Source organism: Equus przewalskii, chromosome 32 (assembly GCF_037783145.1).
Source record: "Equus przewalskii isolate Varuska chromosome 32, EquPr2, whole genome shotgun sequence".
In the NCBI taxonomy this organism is placed as follows: domain Eukaryota; kingdom Metazoa; phylum Chordata; class Mammalia; order Perissodactyla; family Equidae; genus Equus; species Equus przewalskii.
In genome coordinates this window covers 15666040-15691104 of record NC_091862.1, presented here as the reverse complement: position 1 = coordinate 15691104, position 25065 = coordinate 15666040, and the positions used below count along the sequence as shown (strand labels likewise).

Here is a 25065-nt window from a genome sequence, read left to right as displayed (position 1 = left end):
TTCCCATTTAATTAAATGTTTATTCAATGAAAGTATGTATAAAAACTTACAAATCTGAGAACTCAACTATACATGAAATAGGATGACGAGATATTCAGTTTTTAACATAGACGTACAGCACAGCTATGAACTGTTTCCCCTTCCCCTTCGGTCCTTATTTCTGGCTCCTGTTTTGTCCTGTGAGACCACTCTGTTATTGGCCCAAGCGAAGATTAATGGACAAATTTTACTGCTTTCAGGCCAATGGAAAAAATTCCAGGTGTTTAAAAAAAAAAAAATTTGGAGACCAAACATCAAAATCAAGTTTTTTCCCCAAGAGCAGTTAGTTCTTTTGTCCTGATTTCTGTTTGCCATTTTTGATGTTTCAGTGAACGTTGCCAGTAAACTATTAGCATGAACTTTTAAAGACATTAAAGTTACTACATCTTCTGCTCACAACCTCCCCGGTAAGATACACATCCTGGTACCCTTCTTCCTGCAGTATGAACTCCGAATAAAGAGCAGATGGTTGGTGCTAAAACAAGTTTACCATTGGCAACTGCGAGAATGGGCTGTCCTTTTCTAATCAGAAAGACAACGTATAGAATAGTACCTTCAAATCTGATGTTTAAAACAACCAACAAATTTGTCAGAAACTAAAATACAGTACTTTGTCGTTGTTCAACTTTGAAAGAAGCCAGCAACTGGATAAGGCATGTGCATTAGTCCACCTGTTTACACCAAGTACCCACACATTTTCTCTTACAATCACACAAACTCACAGCTTGTCATGTTTTATCCAAAAATTAAGATTGCCATCACATTATTACTTTTTCTCTTTTGTGTTTTGTTCAAGTAGATTTCTTAACTAATGATTTTTCTTGACTGGACATAATCTCAAGGGTGCATTCTGAAATAAGACGCCTGGAGGATGAATCCTAAGAACGTTTTCTTGGGTTTAAAGTTTTCCCACACCTTCTAGATTTTGCATAGTTCAGAGCCCAGCGGTATGTCTAAGAAGCATGCTGTATTTTCGAACATCGTTTTTCTGAGAAGGAAGACTTATTACCCAGGGACACTCATAATTTTAGCTCACCAAATTGCATTCTAGTTGTTTTGTTATATACCCTTCATTAGTTCCAAGTATGCTTTGAAATAATCTAAGCTTCTCAAAATCTATTTGAGTTTATAAGTACTACTGACCATTATCTTTCCAATATCCCCTGAATTAAAGTAAATATGTTCCAGGTTGATAATGCACAAAACCTTTAGGGAGGAGGGGCTGGGGACGGCGGAAGGGGGCGAGGAGAGAGGGCCCGGGGTCCTGTTCGCATCATGCCATGGAGAACTATAGTTCTGAATTGGGGGAAGGGAAGGAAGATAGTCTTTGTAAAAATGACAGTTTTTAAAAAGGTGAGTAACATTCAGTCTAACAACACTGTTTCCTGTTCCTTTTTGATGGAAGCTAACACTGGGTGGTCAGTTTCCGTTACTTCCGAGTCCCCACCGCCCAGGAGAATGGAACGCCCTTCGTCTAGGGCAAAAACGTCCGAGTTCTGGTTTTGGCATGAATGTTTAACAACCTCATTGGGGGTGGAGAACGTTTTGTCACACAAGTTGCATTTGTAGGGTTTGTTGGTTTGGACCAACATGTTGTCCATCTGGCTGCCCTCCTCAAAGGTGCAGAGCTCCAGAGTCTGTTTGTCCACCATGGTGTACGTGTCGATGCTCTGGTTGAGGCACACGTGCCGGGCAGCCTGGTTGGCCCTGCAAAAGCTCTTGTCACAAGTGCTGCACTTGAAAGGCTTCCCCGTGTGGATGTACATGTGCTCCCGCCAGTGGCTTTTCTGGATGAACTTGCGTCCGCATATCGTGCACTCGTACTTCCGCCGCTTTACCTCCCTCTCTTGGTCCGCCTGCTCCAGGTTGTCAATGTCCGCGATGTCAGAGGGTGGCGGCGTCTCCGAGTGCTGCTGTCCGTCGATGACTGGAGAGTCTGAGATGTGCTGCAGCTCACTGTCACTTATCATCCCAGCTTCAGGCACTTCCATGGCGTCTTTTCCCAGGTCAGCTGCATTGCTACAAAGAGACAGGGGCACACGGCTCTCTCCCGCTTGGCTTGATGTAAAAGGCACCCCCGTGTGGATCTGGAGGTGTTCCCGCAAGCTGCTCCGGAGGGTAAAGCGCCGCCCACACAGGTGGCAGGCGTAGTACTTTGGAAAGCTGCCGTTCCTCTTCATGATGCTGGGCTTGACGTGGGCTATGGTGAGGGATGCAGGCTGTTCATCAGAGGAAGAAGCTTCCAGGTTGGTCTCCTCCCCAGGAGGAGGGGGAGGAACGGGAGTGGAAACGAGTTCCGGAGACAGTGAGGTCTGCAGGGGATCCGAGGGGGTCATGTGTGTCCGATTCACCTGGGTCAGATTTGAAGTCAGCTGAGAGAGCTGGGAGGCCTCAGGGACCGGCTCCTGGCTCATCCTCGACGCCTGCGGCCGTGGTTCTCGGGCAAGTTTTTCAGGTGCGGAGGCAATCTTGGTGGCTTGTCTCAACTGATGGTCTGCAATCTGAATGCCATACAAGGAAGAAGCCAGCGGGAAAACTTGGTCAGGATGAGAAAAGGCTCCTTGGCTGGCCAGGCTAGCTTCCTGGATCAGAGGGTAAGCGTGTAGAAACTTGATCCCCTGTTCTAATCGAACAGGATCAATCAGCTGGGGCGCCATCTTTCCAGTGTACATCAAATGTAAGAGATAGCTGAAGATGTCAGGCTGTATGTCAGTTGGTTTCAAACGGACACACTCACTGAAAGAAACAAGGAAAACGTCTGTTAAGTGTCAATCTACGTCTTCAATAACATAAGCCTGAAGAAAAAAACAGCGCTTTTAAAGGCAAATGAAACACGAACATTCCCCATTTCTTACTGTAAGTTTCATGAAATGGAATGGAATACTCAAGACAGATAACTGGAACCTATATAAGTTTAAATTTAATTATATTAAAAACAGGGAGAAATATAATAAATGTGTTTAAAGGACTGAGAAGGAAAAGTTCATGTTAAACAAATGTGATATCTTAACTCATAGACTCTTGAAGCAGTTTTTCTCCTACTAATCTATGTAACATTGTATCATTTATAGAGAACTTCAAGAGTTCTCTACAAAAAATTCTGTGTTTCACAGAGAGGATCCATTGCTTTTCTATCAGTCTGAGAGTGGCCTGTGACCTAGGAATGGTTAGGAATCACCGCCCTGGCAGATCTTTAGCTAAAAGTCTGGGATTCTGTACTGACCCAATCGCGGCAGAGCTGAGCAGATCTTTTAAGGTAAGGCAATCTACCTGATTAGAGAGTTTCCTCACTTGTAAATGACATGAGGGAGCTGGACTAGTAAGAACAGGTGCCTAAGAGCAAGACAATGGAAATGAGAGAAAAATAAAACCTAATTTGCTCAGTGCTCTGATCTGGCTCCACCGTGAAGGTGGAGGTGCCCTAAAGGGGAGGCTAGCCGCAGTGCAGCTCTGACGGCGTCAGATCACCTTCCCAGTGTTGCTAGACTGCATTAAAAGGCGGCTCTGGACAGCGCCCCTCCTCATCAAATGTGAGCAGCATCGTTGTCATCATCATCATCATCATCGACATCATCGCCATCGTCATCACCACCGCAGCGGAGCTTTGCAGGCATTATCTCATTTAACTGCCATTCATTCTCATTTTACAGATAAGGGATTGAGGCTCAAGGGGATTAAAACTTTTGCTCAACTTCACAGGGTTAGTAATTGGTGGAAGTGGGATTTAAATCTGGGTCTAATTCCAAAGTCAAGATTCTTTAGAGCATTAAAACAATCCTGTGTAGTAGTTAAGGCAGATCTGATTATTCCCATTTGACAGGTATGGAAACTGAGGTCCCGAAAAGTCAAGTGACTTATCTGAGGCACCTAAAGCAGCTGGGGTGTTGCTGATTTTCTAACTTTTAGACTCTAGTGTTGGCATCATTCTAGAAACACCATCCTGATCAAGCAGCAATAATCAAGAGGTCACTGAGCACTCTTCCTAGAACATCGGCAATGACAGGGATTCCAACGCATCATGAGAAATCAGTGAGATATGTATGTGCCTATTGCGAGGTGTGTGCTCATCTACTGAGTGAATGTATTCTATAGACAATGCATTTTCAACTTCAAAGTCACCTTCCTTGAATGCCTTTAGAATTTATAATCACTTTTTGTTATACTACTTCTCACTAGTATAACTCTTTTTGGCTCCGTTTGCTGTTTATCTTATTAACAAATATTTTCCAATATGCTAAAATAGGAGCAGTGTGCCCTGCTCTTCTAAATTTAATATTTTATTCTATTAAAAAAAGGAAAAAGTGACTTTAGCAGCAATTTGTGACAGGACAGACTTGAATAAGTACTGAACTGCTATCAATGTGTCAATGTGTGTACATTTCAAGACGACTACAAAGAAATAATCATGCAAAATGTTTAACTACAAAGTATGGAAGCAAAGAATAAAGATCAAGCATAGAAACTAGCACTCCTTTGACAGTATAAAGGGAAGAGTTTATGTGACTATTTTTAAAAAAGACACACAGATCATTCATATCTTTATTTGGAGTTTTTTTTTTATAGTCTTTTAAATTATTTATCTTCCTTTAAATAGGAATGCAAATACAGGCGGTCTTCCCTTTAAGCATGAGGTGAGTGCCCACAATATTAGGTGTACACTAGCCCATATTTAGATGCTCTAAGGAAGTTCAATACTCAGCACAAAACTTCAGGGATGATGTGTGGAGAAGAAGAATAATGTAAACAATCCCCTCCAAAGGGAAGACAGCTAGAGGGATCTTTCCAGGGCCAGGCAGAGGCCTAGTAAACTGGGAAACGACAGCCTTTAGAGATGCAAATACCCCCAAGAGACTCTAGGGCACCTTTTCTTCTGCCCGGATGGAATGTTCCTTCAGGCAGAAGGAGGGGATAGTTAGTGAGCCCCTCAGCCCCCAGAAAAGAAAAGGGACAGGCAGAAATCCCACATGGGGCTGTGTTTTTCAGTATCCAGGAGAGGTAACTACCACGACGCAGGGTCCCCTTCCATAAAAACTCTGTTGTAAGTTTCGTAATTTCCCCTCTTTTGTTACTGTATAGGTTGTCCATTGTCTACCACCTGTGAAGGATGGACACTCAACATTTAACCTCTCAAATTTTAAAGAGCTCTGTGTAGTCTCTGACGGAAAAGAAGGGTGGAGATGGGGAGGCCCAGCGAGGCCTTGAGGGAAGGACTCCAAGGCCCCCCCCGCCCCCCCACAGAGATAGGGAGAAACCACCAGGGGGAGGAATGCGGAGTCCCCGGGGCTTTACTGCCAGCACCCAGGGCCCAGGGAGGTTGCCAGACACCAATCTATCTTGATTTGTTTAGGTTTTTTTCTTAAAGCAGAAGTACATGTATACACATATACACACACAGACACTTAAAAAAATTATTTAAGAAAGTTCCTTATGGCACATGCCAGCCGTCTCCATCCTTTGCTTTTCCTCCCAGGCAGCCTGACTTCCTTTCTTAATCACTCAGCTCGCTGGGGGCCAGACTTTGGTCACTTTCAAGTCCTCTGGGAAGCACACAGCTCTCTACGATGTGATTACACCTAAGTGGTGTGACCTGCAGATGTCTGTGTGACATAACACTTTTATGTAGGGAAAATATAGTTTAGCACAGCCACAAGCCCTTCATATCAACTTTCCCAGTCATTTAATTTTCAATTTTCCTTTTACTAGGATCTCAAAAGATGGGCTTAAAGAAATTTGAAAATAAGGATTTTTAAATAATGTTAGACATCGTCAAAGGTTGTCCTTAGCAAGGCCTATTCTTCAGTTTGTATTTTTGAGAGCTCCAAGTCTGCAGGCTACTGGATTTAAAACTTACCCCTTCGAGGAGCGAACATAGGACAGAGACCTCTAGTGGTAACTAAAGACATATAACTCGCTAAGCTGTGGGAAACACCTATTCTCAGTGCTCTCCTGAGCAGCCAGGTGGCAGTGCACAGTGCCTTGGGGGTGCTGGTTTCAGAGCATGTTCCTGCCCTTCTCCTCCTGTCTGGCTTATCTCAACGAGGGGGGCAAGGCCACCGGGTGGCAGCCCAAATGGCATGTGCCACCTCTGTGCAATAACACACTACTGCTTAAACTTGGGCTTACTGCCTTATACTTAAGTTTCTTGCATTTAATTACACTGTATTCTTTTATTCCTCAAAATTAAAATCTTCCTACTTTTTAAGACAATTTAATTCACTGTGTTGAGACTTTGAAGCACCCATTAGCTATGAAGTCTCTGACAATGAAGCAGGAGGGAGCATCTTTGGTGTCACAAGATAAAGCCACCTCTGCTTGCCATTAATCTTAGCATTTGCCCAGCCTGCTCCTCCAGACATGTATCCAGTGGCTATTATCTACAAATACCTGAATTATACACTGCGGTGTTCAAAAAAATTAGTAAAACCCAGTCTCTGCCCTCGAGAAACTTATGAATGAGGAGGGGAGGTAGGTACACAAATAACAATAAGAAAGGGAAAATGTGCAGATCTTACAAAATGGCATAAATAAAGTGCTATGAAACATGAGAGAGGAAGAGGTTGCTGTGGACCACTCTGGTTCGCCTGATTAGGGGAGGGGTCAGGGAAGAGGTGACAAGTGACCTGGGACTTAGGCAGTGGGCAGAACACCAGCAAACTGTGGTTCGGGTGCGGGGGGCCTCCCAGAGGGGTTCCGTCGGAGACGAGGCTGGAAGGAGATCAGGCTCCGAGCAGGGCCTCGAAAGACAGAACAAGGAATCTGTGCGTTGTTTAGATACGCAATGGGTATCCTCTAGGTTTCCAATCAAACGAGTAAGACGACCTGGTAGGTTTCTGATCAAAGGCACACTGAAATCAAAGCAACGCTTAGGAATATTAAGCTGACAGTAATGTGGAAAATGATTAGAACACAGAAGTGAGAAGGAGAATGAAAGACTAACGAAAGGTATTTTGAAGAAAAACCGACTTGGGGACAGATAAGATCTGATTTTAGAGAGATTTTAAGCATGAGTTACTTGAAGATAAAAATGTGGCGAAGTCAGGAGGGGCTACAGGGAAGACTTCACCCAGTTGTAGACATGCTAAGTGAGATAAGAGGAGGATATTCAATTCCAAATATCTAGCAGGCAGCCTGGGGCCTTGGGAAATGGAGTTGTGGAGAGAGAGAAAGATCAGGGCCAGGGGCAAGATCCAGGAAACAAATGCGCTCCCACCGGGAGCGCTCACAGAAAGAAGCAGGACAGCCCAAGCCCAAAACTCACCCCAACTCACAGAGGCTCCTGCTGAGAGGGACGAGGGCCAAGGGACAGAGTTATCAAAATGCAGATGACGACCCTCAACAGGGAAGAAAATAGGAGCAAATGCTGCACAGGACAAGGACGAGAGAGCTGAGAGGAGAGCAGTGGTTTTGCTGAAGGGGTGACCTTTGAGAAATGACTTCAGATTTCAGTCGAGTGATGGGGTAGAAACCGCAGCGCCAATGGATAGGAAGCGAGTGGGATAAGGAAGTACAAGCAAGGCCACAGATCACCCTTAGATCACAGACGGTTTTCAAGAACTTTCGTGGTGAAATACAGGAGAAGCAGCCCCATAACTCAAGTAGACAGCAGTGGAAGAAAGCGCTGATCTTTCAGAGACTGGGGGTGGGGTGTGTAAAAATATAAAATGAAAAGCACAGGATAAAAATGAAGGGTAGCATCTGGAAGCATGAGGCGGGAGGGAGGTGGTGCTCCTTAGACATGGAGAGGCCGTCTTCTGCAAGATAGGAGAGATGGGTGAAAAAACTGAGTGCAGAGACTGAGATTGATATGTTTTAAGAGAGAAAAGAAGGAAATTGGGGGAATTCATGCCATCAAGCTTCTCACTGAGTTGGAGACAAGGATAAACACTGACCGTCAGGGGATACCCGGGCTGGGGCTGGAGGAGAGAGAGGAAGGCATTAAGGAGGTCCTGCAGCTGGCTGGTAATGGACCAGACCCTGCTGACCCCGACTACAGGTGAAACCAGCGAGGGTGTTTGGAGGTGGAGGGGCTGCTCAGGGCTCGAAGGTCCATGATTCTCAAGTGCTCCTGAAAGCCTGAGTAACCAAGATGGGGAAGGAGGCAAGCGAAGTCACGAGGGACTTGGGAGCACAGGAGCCTGGGGAGGGGAGCGAGACCCGTGGTCTTGCTGAGGGCAAAGAGCAGGTTTAGGGGGAAAGAGGGCCCCGGAAGTCAGAGTCCACAGTCATTAGAAATTAGCAACCACGTTAGTTACCTGGTCTGATGGACAAACAACATCTTAAAGTAATTGGAGAATGAAGCAAGAACTGATTTGTGTGCCTTGAAGTACACATCGCCGATGGCAACCGTGCAGTCACACAGGAAACCGAACTCGCGCTGAGCGTTTAACTGCTGCAGGAGAATAAGTCCATGGTTGGCCAAATCCATGTTTTTAAAAATCTGCAAAGCAAACAATTTTTTTTTAAGAAAGGTGATTCACAAGTTAGTATGTGTCGTTTATAGTCACCAATAGTAACGATCACAGTAATGCGTCAGGCACTGCTCAAAACGTTACAGGAATTAATTTGCGTGGTCTTCACATCAGCCCTCTGGGTAGTTCGGTCCTTACTCCTGTTATAGAATGATGTATTTAGGGTGAATTCAGGGATTCTGTGATTTGTCCAAGTTTGCACAGATGGTAAGCGGAGGCGCCAGGAAATGAACTCGGGTAGTCTGCCCTTGAGACAGCAAATATTCCTGGACCATTTAGTCTTTTAGTTTAAGATTCCAAATGCCAATTCTAATGACCCATCAGAAGTGTCAAATCTTCTGCAGAGATAAATAAATCAAGGTGGGGCTGCGGCCTGGTGGGGTCAAGATCTCCTAAGTTTGGGGCAGTTTTCCAGCTCCCACTGCGAGAACAGGGCTGCCGGGACAGGAGATAATAAGGACACATTCATTCCCGTCCTGGGCGCTCACACTCAGAGTGAGGGAGTGGGATGGGTGCCCTTCTCCTTTTGTGGGGAGGAAATGGGCTTTGAGAGGTGTGAGTAATTCAACAAGGCCATCAGTAGAGGGTGGGGAAGTCAACATTTAAATCTGAATGTTCAGACTCCAAATTCTAAGATCTTCATTCCTCACACTTCACCCAAGCTCCTCACTGGGCCTGACTCTCTCTCTAGGAGGACGTGCCTCTAGAGGGGCTGGGGCATGAAATCAGCAGCCTGCTCCTTTCCCAGAGTCACACAGCATTTGTAAAAGCCCACTACACATCAATCAACATTATACTGAACAGTGTACTTCACGGTTAGAAAGAGTAGATGCTTTCTCCCTAAGATTGGGAACGAGGCAAGAATGGCCACTTTCTCTAGTCAACACAGCACTGGAAGTTCTAGCCAGTGCAATAGAGCAAGAAAGGAAATAAAAGGCAAGCAGACAGGAAAGGAAGGAATAAAACTGTCCCCATTTGCAGATGACATGATTATTATGTAGAAAATCCCAGGGAATCTACAAAAACTCCTAGAACTAATAAATGAGTTTGGCAACACCATGGGATACAAGATAAACATCTAAAAATCGATTGTAATTCTATATACTAACAGTGAACACATGGACACTGAAATTAGAAATACAGTATCACTTGCAATCCCCCCAAAATGAAACACATAGGTGTAAATGAAACAAAACACGTACAGGAATTGTATGTTGAAAACTACAAAATGCTGATGAAAGAAATTAAAGAAGATCTAAATAAGTGGAGAGACATACCATACTTATGGTTTGGAAGACTCAACAGAGTAAAAATACCCATTTTTTCCCAAATTGACACAATTCTTACCAAAATCCCAGCAAGATTTCTTTCCTAGACAGACAAGAATATTTAAAAATGCACGTGTAAAGGTAAAGAACCAGCTAAAACAATTTTCAAAAAGAGTAATAAAGTGGGAGGAATCAGTCTATCTGATTTCAGGATATATTATATAGCCACGGTATTCCAGACTGTGCGGGACTGGTGGAAGGATAAACACACAGATCAATGGAACAGAATACTAGGAGTAGACCCACATAAATACGCACAATTTGCTGACAAAAGCACAAAAGCAATTCAGTGGAAGAAGAATAATGTTTTCAACAAATGGTGTTGGATCAACTGGACTTCCATAGGCCAAAAAAAAAAAAAAAGAACCTTGATCTAAGTCATATACTTTATCTAAAAGTTAACTCAAAATGCATCACAGACTCAAATATAAAACACCAAACTATAAATTTTGGGGGAAAAAATGGGAAAAAATCTTAGGGATCTAGGGATAGATACAGAGTTTTTATACTTGACATCAAAGGTACAATCCGTAAAAAGAGAAATTGATAAACTGGATTTTATTGAAATTAGAAACTTCTGTGAAAGATCCTGTTAATAGGATGAAAAGGCAAACCAAAGACTATGAGAAAATATTCGAAAAGCTTTGCAAACTAGTCGTTTGACAAAGGACTAGCATCTAGAATATATAAAGAATTCTCAAAACTCAACAGTAAAAAAACAATTGAGTTAGAAAATGGGCAATTGACTTGAAAGGTCACTGTACCAAAGAGGACATACAGATGGCAAATAAACACATGAAAAGATACTCAACGTCATTAGCAATTAGGAAAAGCAAATTAAAACCACAATGAGATTTCACTACAGACCTATCAGGATGGCCAAAATAAAAAATAATGACAACAACAAATGCCGCCAAGGATGCCAAGAAACTGGCTTGCTCATACATTGCTGGTGGGAATGTAAAATGGTGTACCCACTCTGGAAAACAGCAGTTTCTTAACAAAAAACTAAATATGCAACTACCATACAACCCAGCAATTGCACTCATGGATATTTATCCCAGAGAAATGAAAACTTATGTTCACACAAAAACCTGGACATGGTGGGGCCGGCCCCGTGGCTGAGTGGTTAAGTTCGCGCCCTCTGTTTCGGCGGCCCAGGGTTTTGCTGGTTCAGATCCTGGGCACGGACACGGCACTGCTCATCAAGCCACACTGAGGCGGTATCCCACAGGCCACAACTAGAAGGACCCACAACTAAAAATACACAACTATGTACCGGGGGGCTTTGGGGAGAAAAAGGAAAAAATAAAATCTTTAAAAAAAACCCCCAAAACCTGTACATGGCTATTCACAGCAGCTTTATCCCTCATACCCCAAAAATAGAAACAACCCAGATGTTCTTCAATGGTAAATAGATTAAACACAGTGTGGTACACCCATAGAACAAAAAACTACTCAGTCACATAAGAAGAAATGAACTATTGATACATGCAACAAGGTGGGTGAATTACGCTGAGTGAAAAAACCAACCCCAAGAGGTTACCTACTGCATGATTCCATTTATATAACATGCTTGAAAATTACAGAAATGGAGAACATATGAGTAGTGGAGATGGGGTGAGGGGAGCAGGTGGGAAATGGGTTTGCCTAAAGGCGGGCAACATGAGGGATCCTTGTGGACAGCAATGCTCTCTAGCTCAACTGTCTCAATGTCAATATCTTGGTTGTGATATTGTACTACAGTTTTGCAAGACGTTTCCAGCAGAGGAAATGGGTAAAGGGTATATGGGATCTCTCAAATGATTGATTTCTTGCAACTGCATGTGAATCTACAGCTATGTCAAAAGAAAAAGCTAATTAAAAAAAAGTCCACCATATTAATTAATTAGCCAGATTTTTTACAATGGATAACTATGATGCTTATCTTCAGAATTAGGGAAGCTACTGTGAAGAATGCATTACCAATAAGCTTAAAAACAAAAAAAGAAAAACAAAACGGACACACAGCAATTCTTACTCAGCTGGTGCTGAACTCCCCACTCTCCTTCCTGTTCTGGGGATAGTCGGGGCAGATTCGGAAATTAACAAGCCAGCTCCCAAATGATTCCCAGAACGAAAGAGAATCCGACTTTAAGTGAATGATCAGGTCACAGAGCAAGAAGCCAGGATGTCAAGTTTCGTGTTTTCCCCAAGAGCCACATCCAAAGATGAGAGGAGCAGGGCTTGCAGTGATGGAGGTACAAAGACCTAGACTGAGGATTCATTTAAGCACGGGCATCAATGGTATGGCTCAGAACTTAGTTATCCAACGTTTTGTGTGTCTGTCAGAGAAGGTGAAAGTACTAAGATGGGGCAGGGGCGGCAGAGAAGAAGCATGGGGTTCAGGATGAAAGCCAGAGACGCTGCCAGGCTGCAAAGTAACCCAGATTACAAGGAAACATCTCTAACCTGATCTCCACCATGATCTACGCTTAGAAGCTTGTCTTCAAGGCTGTTCTCTGGAAAGTGCCAGAACATTCATTTTCCATCTTTCTAACCTGCCTTCCTCTACAAAAAGGTATAATAATATCCTCTAAAAGCAGACTGTGATGAGCTGCTTTATCACGCACTGACTCTGATCACAATTACCTACACGTTTAGGCAGCTTCCGGTGTCACTTTCGCAGATGGAGCTTCAAGTACAGTCACACATTACTATTTATCCCTTGGTGACAAGGACAAGAGTGGCTATTACTTACGGAGTGTTTACTATTAACCATTCATTTCTACATGTTATTCACTTAATTTCACACTAACTTGAGCTCTTTGAGGTCTCGCCACCCATATTTTACAAATGAGGAAACAGGCGTAGAAAGGTTAGGTGGGTCGCCCAAGATTATGGAATCCATAACGCAAGTGGGATTTAAACTGGGGTTCATTTGATTTGTCAGAACGTACTACGTGTAGGCATGTTTGTTTGTTTCAAATTAATAAGAAACATTATTATTTTTTTTTTTAAAGATTGGCACCTGAGCTGACAACTGTTTGCCAATCTTCTTTCTTTTTTTTTCTGCTTTTTCTCCCCAAACTCTCCCAGTACGTAGTTGTATATTTTAGCTGTGGGTCCTTCTAGTTGTGGCATGTGGGACACTGCCTCAACATGGCCTGATGAGCAGTGCCATGTCTGTGCCCAGGATCTGAGCCAGTGAAACCCTGGGCCACTGAAGGGGAGCACGTGAACTTAACCACTCAGCCACGGGGTCGGCCCCTAAGAAATACTATTTTTATTGCTGCTTTAAAGGATATATACTTGTTGTAAGAGATTCAAATATTATGGTGACAGTTGTCCACCCCACCCACCCGCACCGGTCTCCCCAGACTCCAGCCAACAATGGGTATTGCTATTTTTTTTTTTTTGATTTTTTTTTTGGGGGGTATTGCTATTTTTTAAAGAATCTTTGCCAATATCATTTTACCTTCTATGGATTTAATGATGAACTGAGTACATTTTTATGTTTATTGATCATTTATATTTCCTGTTGTATCTCTGCATGTGCTTTGCCCATTTTTCTATGGGGCTGTCTTTTCCTTATCCATCTTTAAAACCCTTTGTATATGAGAAAATAAGCCCTTGGTCACACATGTTGCTAATATTTTTTGCACTTTCTTTTGACTTTGTTTTATAGAGGCTTTTTAACATATATAATTTTATGTTTTAATGTCACCAAATTTATCAATATTTTATAGGAAGATTTTGAGGTTTTCTCATTATAACATTAACCGATACATATCACTTCCTTTGATACAGCAAAATGTATGGCTCCTTCTTGTTCCATAAACAGACTAATATAAGTATTTTATTAAGACCATAAGGATGAAGCCATGATAAAACTGCGAATCATTTATTTTTTAAGGGTGTCTACTAGTTATTTTTAGGATCTCAATTTAGGAACATCTAGAATAGGAAACAAACTGAACATGTCTTTCAAATATAGAGGGAAGAACACGTGTGCAGGAGTCTCAGAGAAGTGTAAAAACCAAATAAACGGAGGAAAAAAGAAGAGAACGAATCATATGTTCAAAATTCACATAGAAGAAAAAACTTCCGCACAGATCAATTTCTACAAATCTTATTTTAGGCACCAAAAAACCTTTCTCAGGAAGAAAAATAAAATCAACCCCCCTAGATTCTCACCAATGTGAATGAGCCTGAGAAAATCGAGTGCGAAGTAGGAGGGAGAAGGGAGGAGGGCGGGGACTGGCCTGGATTCTACCAGAAGTGTATCACCAGCGGCTCCTATCCCACCCCAGCTCAGCTGACACTACTGCCCTTTTCCAAATCTTCTTTCCTCATCAGGGCCCCCTTCATAGTCTTTTCCATGAGGCTTTGCTTGCACAAGAATGCTGCGCAGGCTGAGGACGGAGCATCTTCATGCGCTGGCTCTGCTCGCGGCTACTCCCCCTTTGTGGAAATGGATGTCTGCTTGTCAACCGCATCCCTCCTGCCCCCCTCCCCCCCAACGCTGAAATGGCTCCACAAGGTCACAGAGGACTTCAGCTCCCCAGAGGACCTCAGTTCCCCAGCTCTATGGACTGGCAGCTCACTCGACCTCTCTGCGGCGTTTCACCCGCTTCCTCCTGCTCCATAAATATTCTGTCCTGGCTTCCAGGCCACTGTGCTCTGGTTTTCATCTCACCTCTGGCTATTCTATTTTAATCTCCATCAAAGACTCTTCTTTTGCTGATGCTCCTCTGCCTTTGGTTCACAGCCCACTTCTCGTTCTGCAGACTCTCTTCGGTGATTTGATCCACTTCCACTTGGCTGTCCCACAGGAACTCTAAATTCAATCTGGGCAAAACAACTCACATTTTCCCCCTCCCCTCACCCCCACTTCCCCCAAAGGACAATAAAAGCCACAGCCACAAACTTGTTCCTTCTGTACCCCCAGCTCATGGCGTCATCACCCAGCCCTTGATCAAGCCAGGAATCTCAGTTCCCCTTTCTGGCCTCCACCTCTCTCGCTCCCCACAGCCGTCGGTCACCACATCCCACCAATGTGAACTCTTTATCCAAGCGCCATGCCTTAGCCCTGCCTCTCCACGCATCTCCCTGTTTCCAGCTCTAGCCTCTCCAATCCATCCACAGCGATCTTTCCAAAGGGCACATCTGATGTTGCTATCCTGCTTAAATCCTCCTGTGATTCCCGACTGCCTTTAGGATGAAAACCAAATTCCTCAGCATAGCTTGGCCGGTCCCGCATGCCCTAACCCCAGCTGACTCTGCGCTACATGCTCTAGTGCTGAGCTACACTAATGGTTTCCAGACTTGCGGGTTTCACAGGCCTACTGAACACAAAGCAAACGACCTTGAGACTGGGGGTCCACCCGAGTGTGGTTCCCTCTTTACTTTGCAAGAAAAGACATAAAGTATTCATGTTCCCAGTAGGAATGGGGGACTGTTAAATATCAATAGGCAGAATGGACATAATGTCAGAATATCTTTCTAAAGGAAGGACAGTTGGCACCATGTTCAATATATGGAAAAATCATTTTTTTCTACTGCAAAAACATTACAACATAAAATTTTACTTTATGACATTAAGTTGTGCCTAATTCTTTTCTTGATACAAGACTGTCCATCTGGTGATCTTTACGAAGAGATCATCAAGTGTCCCACTTGTTCTGAAGTTCAAGCGTTATCAAAAATCCAGTTTCATCTGAGTATGTCGATGATAATGGAGACATAACAATGTTATTTCACTCATGTTGGAAATTCTAGAAAAACTGAGAAAAGCTAAAGAAGAGGAGTTTTCTTTCTCCCGGAGGTCCTGAAGGCCCAGGCCACTCTTGGGCTCCTGACAGTCTCCAACACTCACTGTTCAGAGGCCTCCACCCAATGCTGGGCAGCTTAGCAACTCAACTTCCACTTACACAATCAGGAGAGGGGGCCTGTCTGAACAGAGCCTTGGAACCTGTGCACTGGACCTTTGCACATGCCGCGTTCAGAGGCACATACCACTTACCGCCTGCCCCACCTCCTCCAGCGCTACCTGTTTTCTGCAAAATTCCCCTGACCCTCAAGACTAGGAGGCTCTTCTTGCCTCCTGAGGATCTGTGAACATGCCAGTTTACACGCCTGCCTGATGCTTCCGGAAAGCCAGCACTCAGTCTCATTTATCATTTACTACTTTATCCCATGTGTCTGGAATATTGTCTGGTGTTCACTACTTGTTAAATAAATTAATAACTGTATGTTTGGAGGGGAGAAGAGCGTTGAGTTCCAGTCATGGTGTGGCCTCTCACTAGCTGGCTGATTTGGGGTAAAAGTTCAATTTCTATCTATCCTAGATTAACCTAAAAAAATCTCACTGATTTACTGCATACTAGATTTTAGAATTTTAAAATGCCATTTCGTGTTTCTTCATGCTAATGATTAAGTTATGAATAGTGCTTTATAGTTTACAATGACCCTTCACACATAACATTTAATCCTTGATAATACCATGGTATATTGTTGTCTTTCAAGTCATTATTAATTCTAGTAATTAACAACCACAGCATTAATAACAAATGACCACTTATGATGTGCCAAAGATCAGTTATCCTCTTTCCAGAAGAAGAGATTTAGACTTAGAGGAATTAAGTAACTTGCCCACAGGTAGGGCTAGCTCTTAAGAAGCAGATCCGGAAGTGGTCAAATATTTGGATAGTTTTCTAAGGTGCCGGGCACAGCGGACGCAATGGCATGCAGAACACAGAGTTCCAGGGTGCAATCAAATAAGTACACAAATTTATAACAGTCACCTCTGATAAAAGCTATCAAAGAAAAATACAAGGAAATCTCAGGTCACAAAACTGGGGGCTCCTTTGGGGATTGGGAGTCAGGGAAGGCTTCTGTGAGGAAACGCCAGTTAAGCAGATGTTTGAAGGATGAGAAGAGTTAACTGGGCAAAGATGGATTCCAGGCAGAGGGACCAGCATTTGCAAAGGCCCTAAGTTAGGAGGGAACAAGATGCAACTAAGGAACTGAAAGGTCAGTGTGGCTGATGGGCAAAGAGCCAGAGAAGAATGAGTCAAGATGAGGCTGGCGACGCAGGTCTTCTTAAGGACTTTGGTCTGCATTTTAAAAGCAGTGGGAAGCCACTGAAGGGGGTTTTAGACAGGGTGATGTGATCTACAATATATAGATCATTCTGATCTGATCTGTGTGATCAGATGCCTGCAACTGCAGAACTAACCAAACTGGGGGCGGGGGGGGGGTGGTAAAGAGGTAGGTGAAGGGAGACCTGACAGATGTGGTTGAGAAGGGAGATCTTCCAGTAGTCTAGAAGAGAGAGGACAGATGGGGGGGGGTGGAGGGGTGGTAGTGATGAAGATGGAAGGAGAAGGGCAGGATTAGAAAGATAGTTAGAAGACAAAAAGTCAACCCAACTAGTTGGTGGCTGAGATGGAGGAGGATGGGAGAGGAAGGTGTCCACGATGACTCCCAGACTTCTAACTTGTGTAACCGGATAGATTGTGGGGCTCCGCCAGGAGAAGGAACACAGGCAAAACCCCCAGTTTTGTGGGTAAGACCATGAGGTTAGGTTCAACATGCTGGACTGAGATACTCCTGAGACAGCCAAGCAGAGATGTAGAGGACAGGCTGGTTCTGTTGGTCTGGAGCTCCGAAGTCTGGACCATGATTTCCGTCGGAGAGTCTTTGGAGAAGCCAGGTGTGTCTGACTCCAGAAGTCACAGCCTTCAATCACTACGTGATAGTTCACAGAGGTTAAAACTGCAAACAGGAGTCAATGACCACTCGTCTTCTGGGTGTAAATTTCATGCTCTTTCCACTACCTTGCTCTACAGATCATTCCTAAAAGTTCTTATTCATCCTAGTCACAGGGGGCCAACAATCTGACACGAAACTGAAGACCCAAATAAAGCCCCCCCAACCACTTAACACTGTAAACGGAACTTAAAAAAAAATTTACCTTTCCTAAATCAGAATAGTGAGCAGAGAAGAACTGAAGAAAAGTAGAGCCGGGGTGGAGAGGCAATTCTTAAATGCGGGTTTTCATAGAACGTCTTCTTTATGTATGTATATGTGTATAAAGTGATTTTTTTCTTAAGTAAATTCCGAGACTTTTAAGACGTATCATGTTGATAAACTGTAAAAAACAGTTTCAAAGCCAAATATAAATAATCATGTATATGATTTAATGCTCTGGCTTTGATCTTCACCCCTGTTTCCCACACTGATAACGGGATCCCACCCAGACGTCGAGTGCCTCCAGCTTCCACCACACAGCACATGTGGGCTCATCCTTAAGTTACTCACCTTTTGGACGGGCAGCCAAATGGGATGAATATAATCATAATTTATTTTGACAACCTAAGTTCCTCTTTCACTTTCAGTATAAGAACAGGAGACGAAACAGCTTTTGGGAATTGATGATTCATTTTTTAAAGATAATAGCTCTTCTAAGATACTAAATACCACTTAGACTACCCACTTCAAGGGCACTAAAAGGGTCTTCTTCGGAAGCCCGTGATTTCATTTAAGAGAAGCATAAATGAACGCTGGAATGCACGGGACATACCAGTAACAGAGATAGCACCACCCGCGAGGAAGATTGATTCTTTCAAGCAGTTTAGACCACTTACTATTGAAAAAATGGCTTTTTCAACGAGTATTATTAATAATTAATATTTGAAGACCCATAAAGTAAACTTGAATGAGGCCGGTCATTTGAATTTTAGCATATTTTTAAAGTATTTCAAAGCTAGGAAATGTACCTTATTTGGTTGTGGTGACAGATTAGGATAATTTTCTTAGCATTTCTTTAGTCAGTCCTCTTCCATAGTAATTAGAAAAAGGAGGGACATGAGCAAACCGTAACACTTGTTTTGACTTTGGAAAGCATTGCCTTTGTAAAAGATTTGTCTTTTCCATTATATTTTGCTGAAGTTAATGTTAAAATTAGTTTTTAATTTCTGAGTATAAGTTGAGGTGAGAAGGAGGCAGTTCAGGGACAGTTTACGTGCCAAGGAGAAGCAGGTCAGAGACTTATGGCTAATAAAGAGTGGATATTAAAGTGATAATTCTAAAGGCATTATGCTACAACCAATTTTAAGGAAAGCTACATATGGCCAAACAGCAAAATTTAAAACCTAACCTAATTTGCTTCTAATAACCCACCAAAGTAGATATTGCCTTCCTGTTTTATATGTTGTATGATGATTAACAAACTCAAGCTGAAGAAAATATAATCACCTATAGCGCATGTCAGAGAGGAGCTGCAAATGAGTTTTAACTCAGAGTCTTAACTGAGTAATTTATTTCAATATTTTAAGGTAGGGGTTCTCAAACTTTCTGGTATCAGGACACTCTTTAAAATTACTGAGGACAAGAAAGAACTTTTGTTTATATGGAATATAACTATTGATATCTACCATAAGAGAAATTAAAACTGAGAAAAATTTTAAAATATATTAATTTAATTAAAAATAGCAATAATAAGCCCATTGCATGTCAACATAAATAACATTTTATGAAAAACTAATTATATTTTCCAAAATAACAAAGAAATAGTGAAGTGGTATCTTTTTATATTTTTACAAATCTCTTTTTATTTTATGTTATTATTATTTTTTAAAGATTTTATTTTTCCTTTTCCTCCCCAAAGCCTCCCGGTACATAGTTGTATATTTTTAGTTGTGGGTCCTTCTAGTTGTGGCATGTGGGATGCTGCTTCAGCATGGCTTGATGAGCGCTGCCATGTCCGCGCCCAGGATCCGAACTGGTGAAACCCTGGGCCGCCAAAGCAGAGCAAGTGAATTTAATCACTCGGACACAGGGCCGGCCCCATACAAATCTCTTTAATAAAAACATCTGGATTCTGCATTTACTCTGCTTCTCCATTTACTCTGTTGTGAAATCTGTTTTGGTTGAGGATTGAAGAAAATCCAGCCTCACCTACATATTTAGGTGGAAAAAGAAGTATTTTAATAGCCTTTTCAGGTAAGTGTGCATATTCTTCTTTGATACTACACCAAAACTTGACAAATGGTAGTTTCTCAAAGGTTACTTGTGTGATATAAAAGTATCTCAATGAACGAAATTTCCCTACTCTATTACAGTAAAATTCATTGCTCTCTCTTGCACTTTGCATGGATCTTTTATTCGTGCATAATTTTAACATCATCCAGTGGCCATTTGGAAAATATCAGCTCAGTGAGTTATGCAGATCTTTCCAATGTCAACACATGTTGTCAACAATGAAAAAGGCCAATAACGTCTTAGTGTCATGATGAAAATAGTTTTGACCTTGTGGAACCCTGAAAGGGTCCTGGGGATTCGCAAGGGACCGGAGACCACACTTAGACAACCCCTGTTCAGAGTCAGTTTGGGGTCTTGGACAATCTAAGTGACTAGGCGTAGCATGGGAGAACACACGCACACTTTGAAACCATCTCAAGATGATTCTGATGCTCACCTTGGCTTGGTGCAGAACTTAGGGGTGCACACTGTCTAAAGGAAGTGTACACTAAAACCTCTTGTAAAGTAAAAAAGTTGTTTTGTACGTACTTACCCAGATACATAAAAGTGCTTTACAAACTCCTATCTTTGCACACTGAGCTTTCTTTAAATGAGAAAGTCACATGATGCATACCACAAGCATGTGAACTGCAGATTTTGTGTTTGAGCATAAATACCAGACTCTAACTTGGCCTTTGTACCATAAAAAGAAATGGTCCTAGGGGCCAGCCCCGTGGTTGAGTGGTTAAAGTTCCGGGCACTGCGCTTTGGCAGCCTGGGTTTGTGGGTTCGTATCCTGGGCGCAGACCTACTCCACTCATCAGCCATGATGTGGAGGCATCCTACATACAAAAAATGGAGGAAGACGGCCTCAGATGTTAGCTCAGGGCTAATCTTCCTCAAGCAAAAAAAGAGGAAGATTGGCAATGGATGTTACTCAGGGCAAATATCTTTCTCACCAAAAGAAAAGGTCCTAAATGTTTTGGACTGTCAACTTATGCTAATTGTTCTGTATCTACTGACTCCATCATGTAACACCCTATCAGCACTGTAAAACACTGAATCTTATTTACTATCAACGTAAAGTAATATTCTAATTAAAATTTAATTTGCTAATAAAAATTATAACCTACTTGAGCATAAACAAGGTTTAAAGAATGTTCTCGATCTAATGCTTAGAATGTTTACATTTTTTCCTTCTTCAGGAAAATAAAAAGTCTCAATTCCCTTTTAGGCTTTCGAGGTCACGCCTTGGTGATCAGACAACCATAAGGAAGTAGGAAAAATGACACATGCCCTTTTGCAATTGATGGTGAAGCCTCCAGCTGATCAGCAGTTCTTCATTTACTGTGACAGCCTGGCGCCACACTACTTGCCCAGAGTTACTTCCGGGAAAGGTGAGCGGGTCTAGGGACAAAGCACCAAGAGACAGTTAAGAGATGACCGAAGCTGATCTCAAGAAGCTGATCCCAGGCCAATGCCTCAGAAATCTCCATCACTCCCTACCTCCATTTCAGCCATTCTCAAGCTGGAGAAATCACAGGCCCTTTTTGGGATATGCAGGGTTTACAAGGTGCATCTTCTTAGAGGGTTGGGTTAAAGAAAATTTTATATAATTTTTATATTACAAAAGTACAGATTTTGGAGGACAGTGCAAAGTTCACATTAATCTTTAAGATAGAAAAGAAACTGTCACCATGGCAGCTTTTATTCTATGACTTAAATGTGTAGCGTTTATGCTCTGCTGCTGGAGTATCTGGGTGGAAGAGCTTGTGGAACACCACCTATTTACACCCTCTTCGAAGAGAAGCTTTAAAACTGACAAGTAAGTAGCTGGACTATACAACAAAGCTTTAGGGGTGGTTTATCTGCCACTTTTTAATGGACCCCTCCACTGTTACTTTTGGTGGCACTTAATACCACTGGTATATTACTTCTTGTACTTTGAGATCTTACGATGGTTTCAGTAACCGATAAGTTCCTTGGCTAGAAAATAAACCACAAATTACGGTGAAAAACACCCAGTTTAAAGGAACGTAGTATTGCTTGTAAACTTTCTACTTAAAAATTACCTGTAACAGTGTGAAAACACCCTGGATACAGACTAAGGTTACTTAGGATGCAAAAGAAAATTTAACAATTAATTTTGGCTTATGATAAATCAGAGAAATGATTTGAAATGTCAATTCTGATTTTCTATGAAAATTTCAGGCCTCTCTGAGCAAAGTGCTCGCGGTATGTACACCCTGCTCCGGTGCTCCAACAAGGTCCACCTAGACAGTCCATGCTAGAAAGGACAGGGCAGTCCGTTTAAGGAAACCCAGAGCACATGGAGTTCTGTGAGCCCGTAATTGCGACTTTCTTTGTGCTTTTACTAAAAAAAACCTATGGAAAGCAACACAACCGAGGCTCGTACCCCAAGTGGGCTTACTCTATGATGAAGAGCAAAGGAACACTGCAGACAGGTGGGGAGCAAAGAGCCTGGCTGATTCCCCTAAGGCAGCAGCTGGAAGCCCATGCAGTAAACGGCGTGGCAGCAACTAACAGTATTTGCACGGTCCAAGCACTGCCTCGCCTGCTCTGCTACCCTGCTTTCCTCTTTACTGCCCTCTGCAATTCACTACCAGCTACAAGAGACAAAACCCGTGCTTCCTGAGCATCTTCTGTATCATCACTTTCTCGGCAGCCTTGATTAAAAATTAAAGGCTTGGGGGCTTCGTTACACCGAGCACGGCTCGGGTCCCTGGAGCGGCCCCCGCGCCCCACCGCCCCTCCGCCCCTCCGCCGAGCCCCGCCGGGGTGTGAGGCCGGGAGCGCGGCTGTGACGCGGGTCCCACGCCCCGAGGCGGCGCAGCCAGAAACCGCAGCGCAGCTCCGGGCCGGCCTCGGCCTTATCGGGGCGAAGATCGCCCGCCGAGCGGAAGCTCGAGGCCGCCGGCTCAGCGCGCCCACACTCGCGCCCGGGGCCGCAGCGGCGACCGGGCGGCGCCCACCGACGCCCGCATTGCCCCCGCCCAGGGGAGAGCGGCCCAACGGCCGCCCCGCCCCGCTCCGCCCCGCCCCGCCCCAGGGGGCGGGGGCTCGGCCGGGGGCGGGGTCGGCCACACCGGCAGGGGCCCGGCGGGCCCGGGAGCCGCGCACCCCGGCCCCGCCCCCGGCCCCGAGGGGTTGAGAGGAGGGGTGGGGCGACGCACTCCGGCCGCGCCGCACGCTCTCCGCCTCCCTCAGCCCCGCGTGCGCGCGCGCGCTCGCCCCAAGTCCCGCGGAGTTTAACACAATGCCGACGCCTACGCCGTGCGCAACGCCCCGGCCGGCGCAACAGCCCCGGCGCCGGGGGCGGGGGGTGACCAGACAGGGAGAGGGGAAGAGCGCGCGCGAGAGCCGGAGACAGCGCGAGACCCGAGGAGGCCGGAAGCGCGCGTGCGCGCCCCCGCCCGCGAGCGAGGAGGCGGAGCCACAGCAGTAGCGGCAGCAGCTGTAGGAGCCGCTGCAGCTGGGAGAAGCGCCAGAGAGGCCGGGCCTGCTCCGGTCGGACCGGATCCCTCCCCTCCCCCTCCCTCTCCGCTCCCCTCCCCCAAACCCACTTCCGCAGCTCGCGCGGCCTTGCCGCCGAAGAAGCAGCGGCGGCAGCAGCCGGAGGCGGCGGCGAGGCGTCGGGAGGAGTACGCACCTGACGGGCCCGCCTCTCGGGGCTCCAGCGCGGGACGCTCACCGGCCGCCGCCGCTCGGGACGCGCTTCGCGGTGGCGGCGGGCAGGGAGGGACCGGCGACGGGGAACGGAACGCGAATAGCCCCCCTCCCCTTCCTCCCTCCCTCCCTCCCTCCCTCCTCCGATCCGCCGCCCGCCCTCTCGGCTTCCGTCCCCTCCCCCTCCCGCAAAGCCCCGGATGGAGCCGCCGCCGACTCGCCGCCGCCTGGCTCCGGGGGATGGTTTTGTCAGGCGGCCAGAGCCCCGGCGCCAGGCGCCGCCGCCGCCGCCCCCGCGGGGCGCCCGAGCCCTCGCTTCCCAGAACCAGGCCCGTGTGCTCCGGGCCCTCCGCCTGCCTTCCCCCCGAGCCCGGGGCCGGGGTCATTCGTCCTCTTTGTTGCCACCGTCGCTGCCGGCACGGTTGGCGAGCCCCGGCGGCTCCCGCCCCCCTCCGCCTCCCCGGAGCCCGGGCCGGGGGCGGCACGTGGGCAGCGGCCCCGGGAGGCGGAGGCGGCGCGCGCTTACCTGTCGCCGGTGCTGCTGCTGCGGCGGGGGTGTGGAGGAGGCCCCGCTGGGCAGCCCTGGCCGCGCTCTCCCCGCCGCCGCCGCCTCTGCGCTCGCTGCTGCTGCTGCTGCTGCTGCCGCCGCGGTCGGTGTCTCCGGCGCGGCGGCGGCGGCGGCGGCGGGGCTTTTCCTGTCCGGTTACGTTAAGGTCACATGACCGAGAGAGCGGAGCGACTAGTGCAAAGAGGCTGAGAGCGGCTCCCGCCGGGGGGGAGAGGCGGCGAGAGAGCAGTGGCGGCAAGAGCCCCCTCCGCCCCCCCAGCCGCCTCCCCTCCCCCCGCCCGCCTCCGCCTCCTGCTGCTCTGCCGCCGCCGCCGCCGCCGCCTGCAGCACTGCCCTGCCGCTCCCACCCAGCTCCGCGCTCCGCTCCAGCCAAACTTCTGCAAAGCATGTGCAGCCGAGGCGAGGAAACTTCTCTCCACCTACTGGGGCTGGAGGCCTGAGTCACCAGCCCCATGTTTACATACAGTGTTTAGGTAGGACCATCCCGGAGATGCTCGCGGAAGGGATGGAGAACGACCGCTCGGATCCTTCTGCAGGCTTCTCATGCTTGACATCCCTGGGCCTCTCCCCTTGCCCCTTGACTCCCCGTATTAGCCTGAGTTTTGATCTGAAGACTTGGACTGCAGTGGACTTGAGAACCAGGGCGATCCTTGTAAATCACTGGTGTCTTGCTGTCACCAGTGGTCCTTGAAAAGTCAGACTGAAGTCGAAATGCCTGTTTGTGTTGGGTGTCGAGGTAGACGTGCTTCCTCACGGACTAGTTGAGTGTGATGTAAGACGTTTCTGTTAGGGTGGAATTCGATGCTATGTCAGTAATTGGGTTTTAGTTTGTGAAGCTTTGTTCCGAAAAAAGTCAGTCTGCAAATCATGTTTGTTACTTAAGAACCGTTTATTCTCCTGTTAAGTTTTGGTCTCTGAGGTGCTGTTGGAGTGGATTCCAGAGTTGGCCCTTCTGTTAAATTTAGAGGTC

General features: G+C 45.6%; 1 protein-coding gene across 7 annotated transcripts; it reads right to left on the bottom strand.

Moving 5' to 3' along the window:
- Window positions 1-24314, bottom strand: ZBTB2 (zinc finger and BTB domain containing 2). Of its 7 annotated transcripts, none has more exons than XM_070603155.1 (4): window positions 24054-24186; window positions 17793-17969; window positions 8292-8476; window positions 1-2775 (listed from the first exon to the last, which is right to left on the bottom strand). In XM_070603155.1, exons 3-4 carry the CDS (start codon window positions 8462-8464, stop codon window positions 1404-1406), a joined length of 1545 nt encoding a protein of 514 aa, XP_070459256.1. In that variant the 5' UTR covers window positions 8465-8476; window positions 17793-17969; window positions 24054-24186; the 3' UTR covers window positions 1-1403. The 7 variants fall into 7 exon arrangements, with proteins under 7 accessions (XP_070459256.1, XP_070459257.1, XP_070459258.1 ...); XM_070603156.1 differs by lacking the exon at window positions 24054-24186 and adding an exon at window positions 23511-23635; XM_070603157.1 differs by lacking the exon at window positions 24054-24186 and adding an exon at window positions 21137-21247.
- Window positions 24315-25065: the final 751 nt, after the last annotated feature.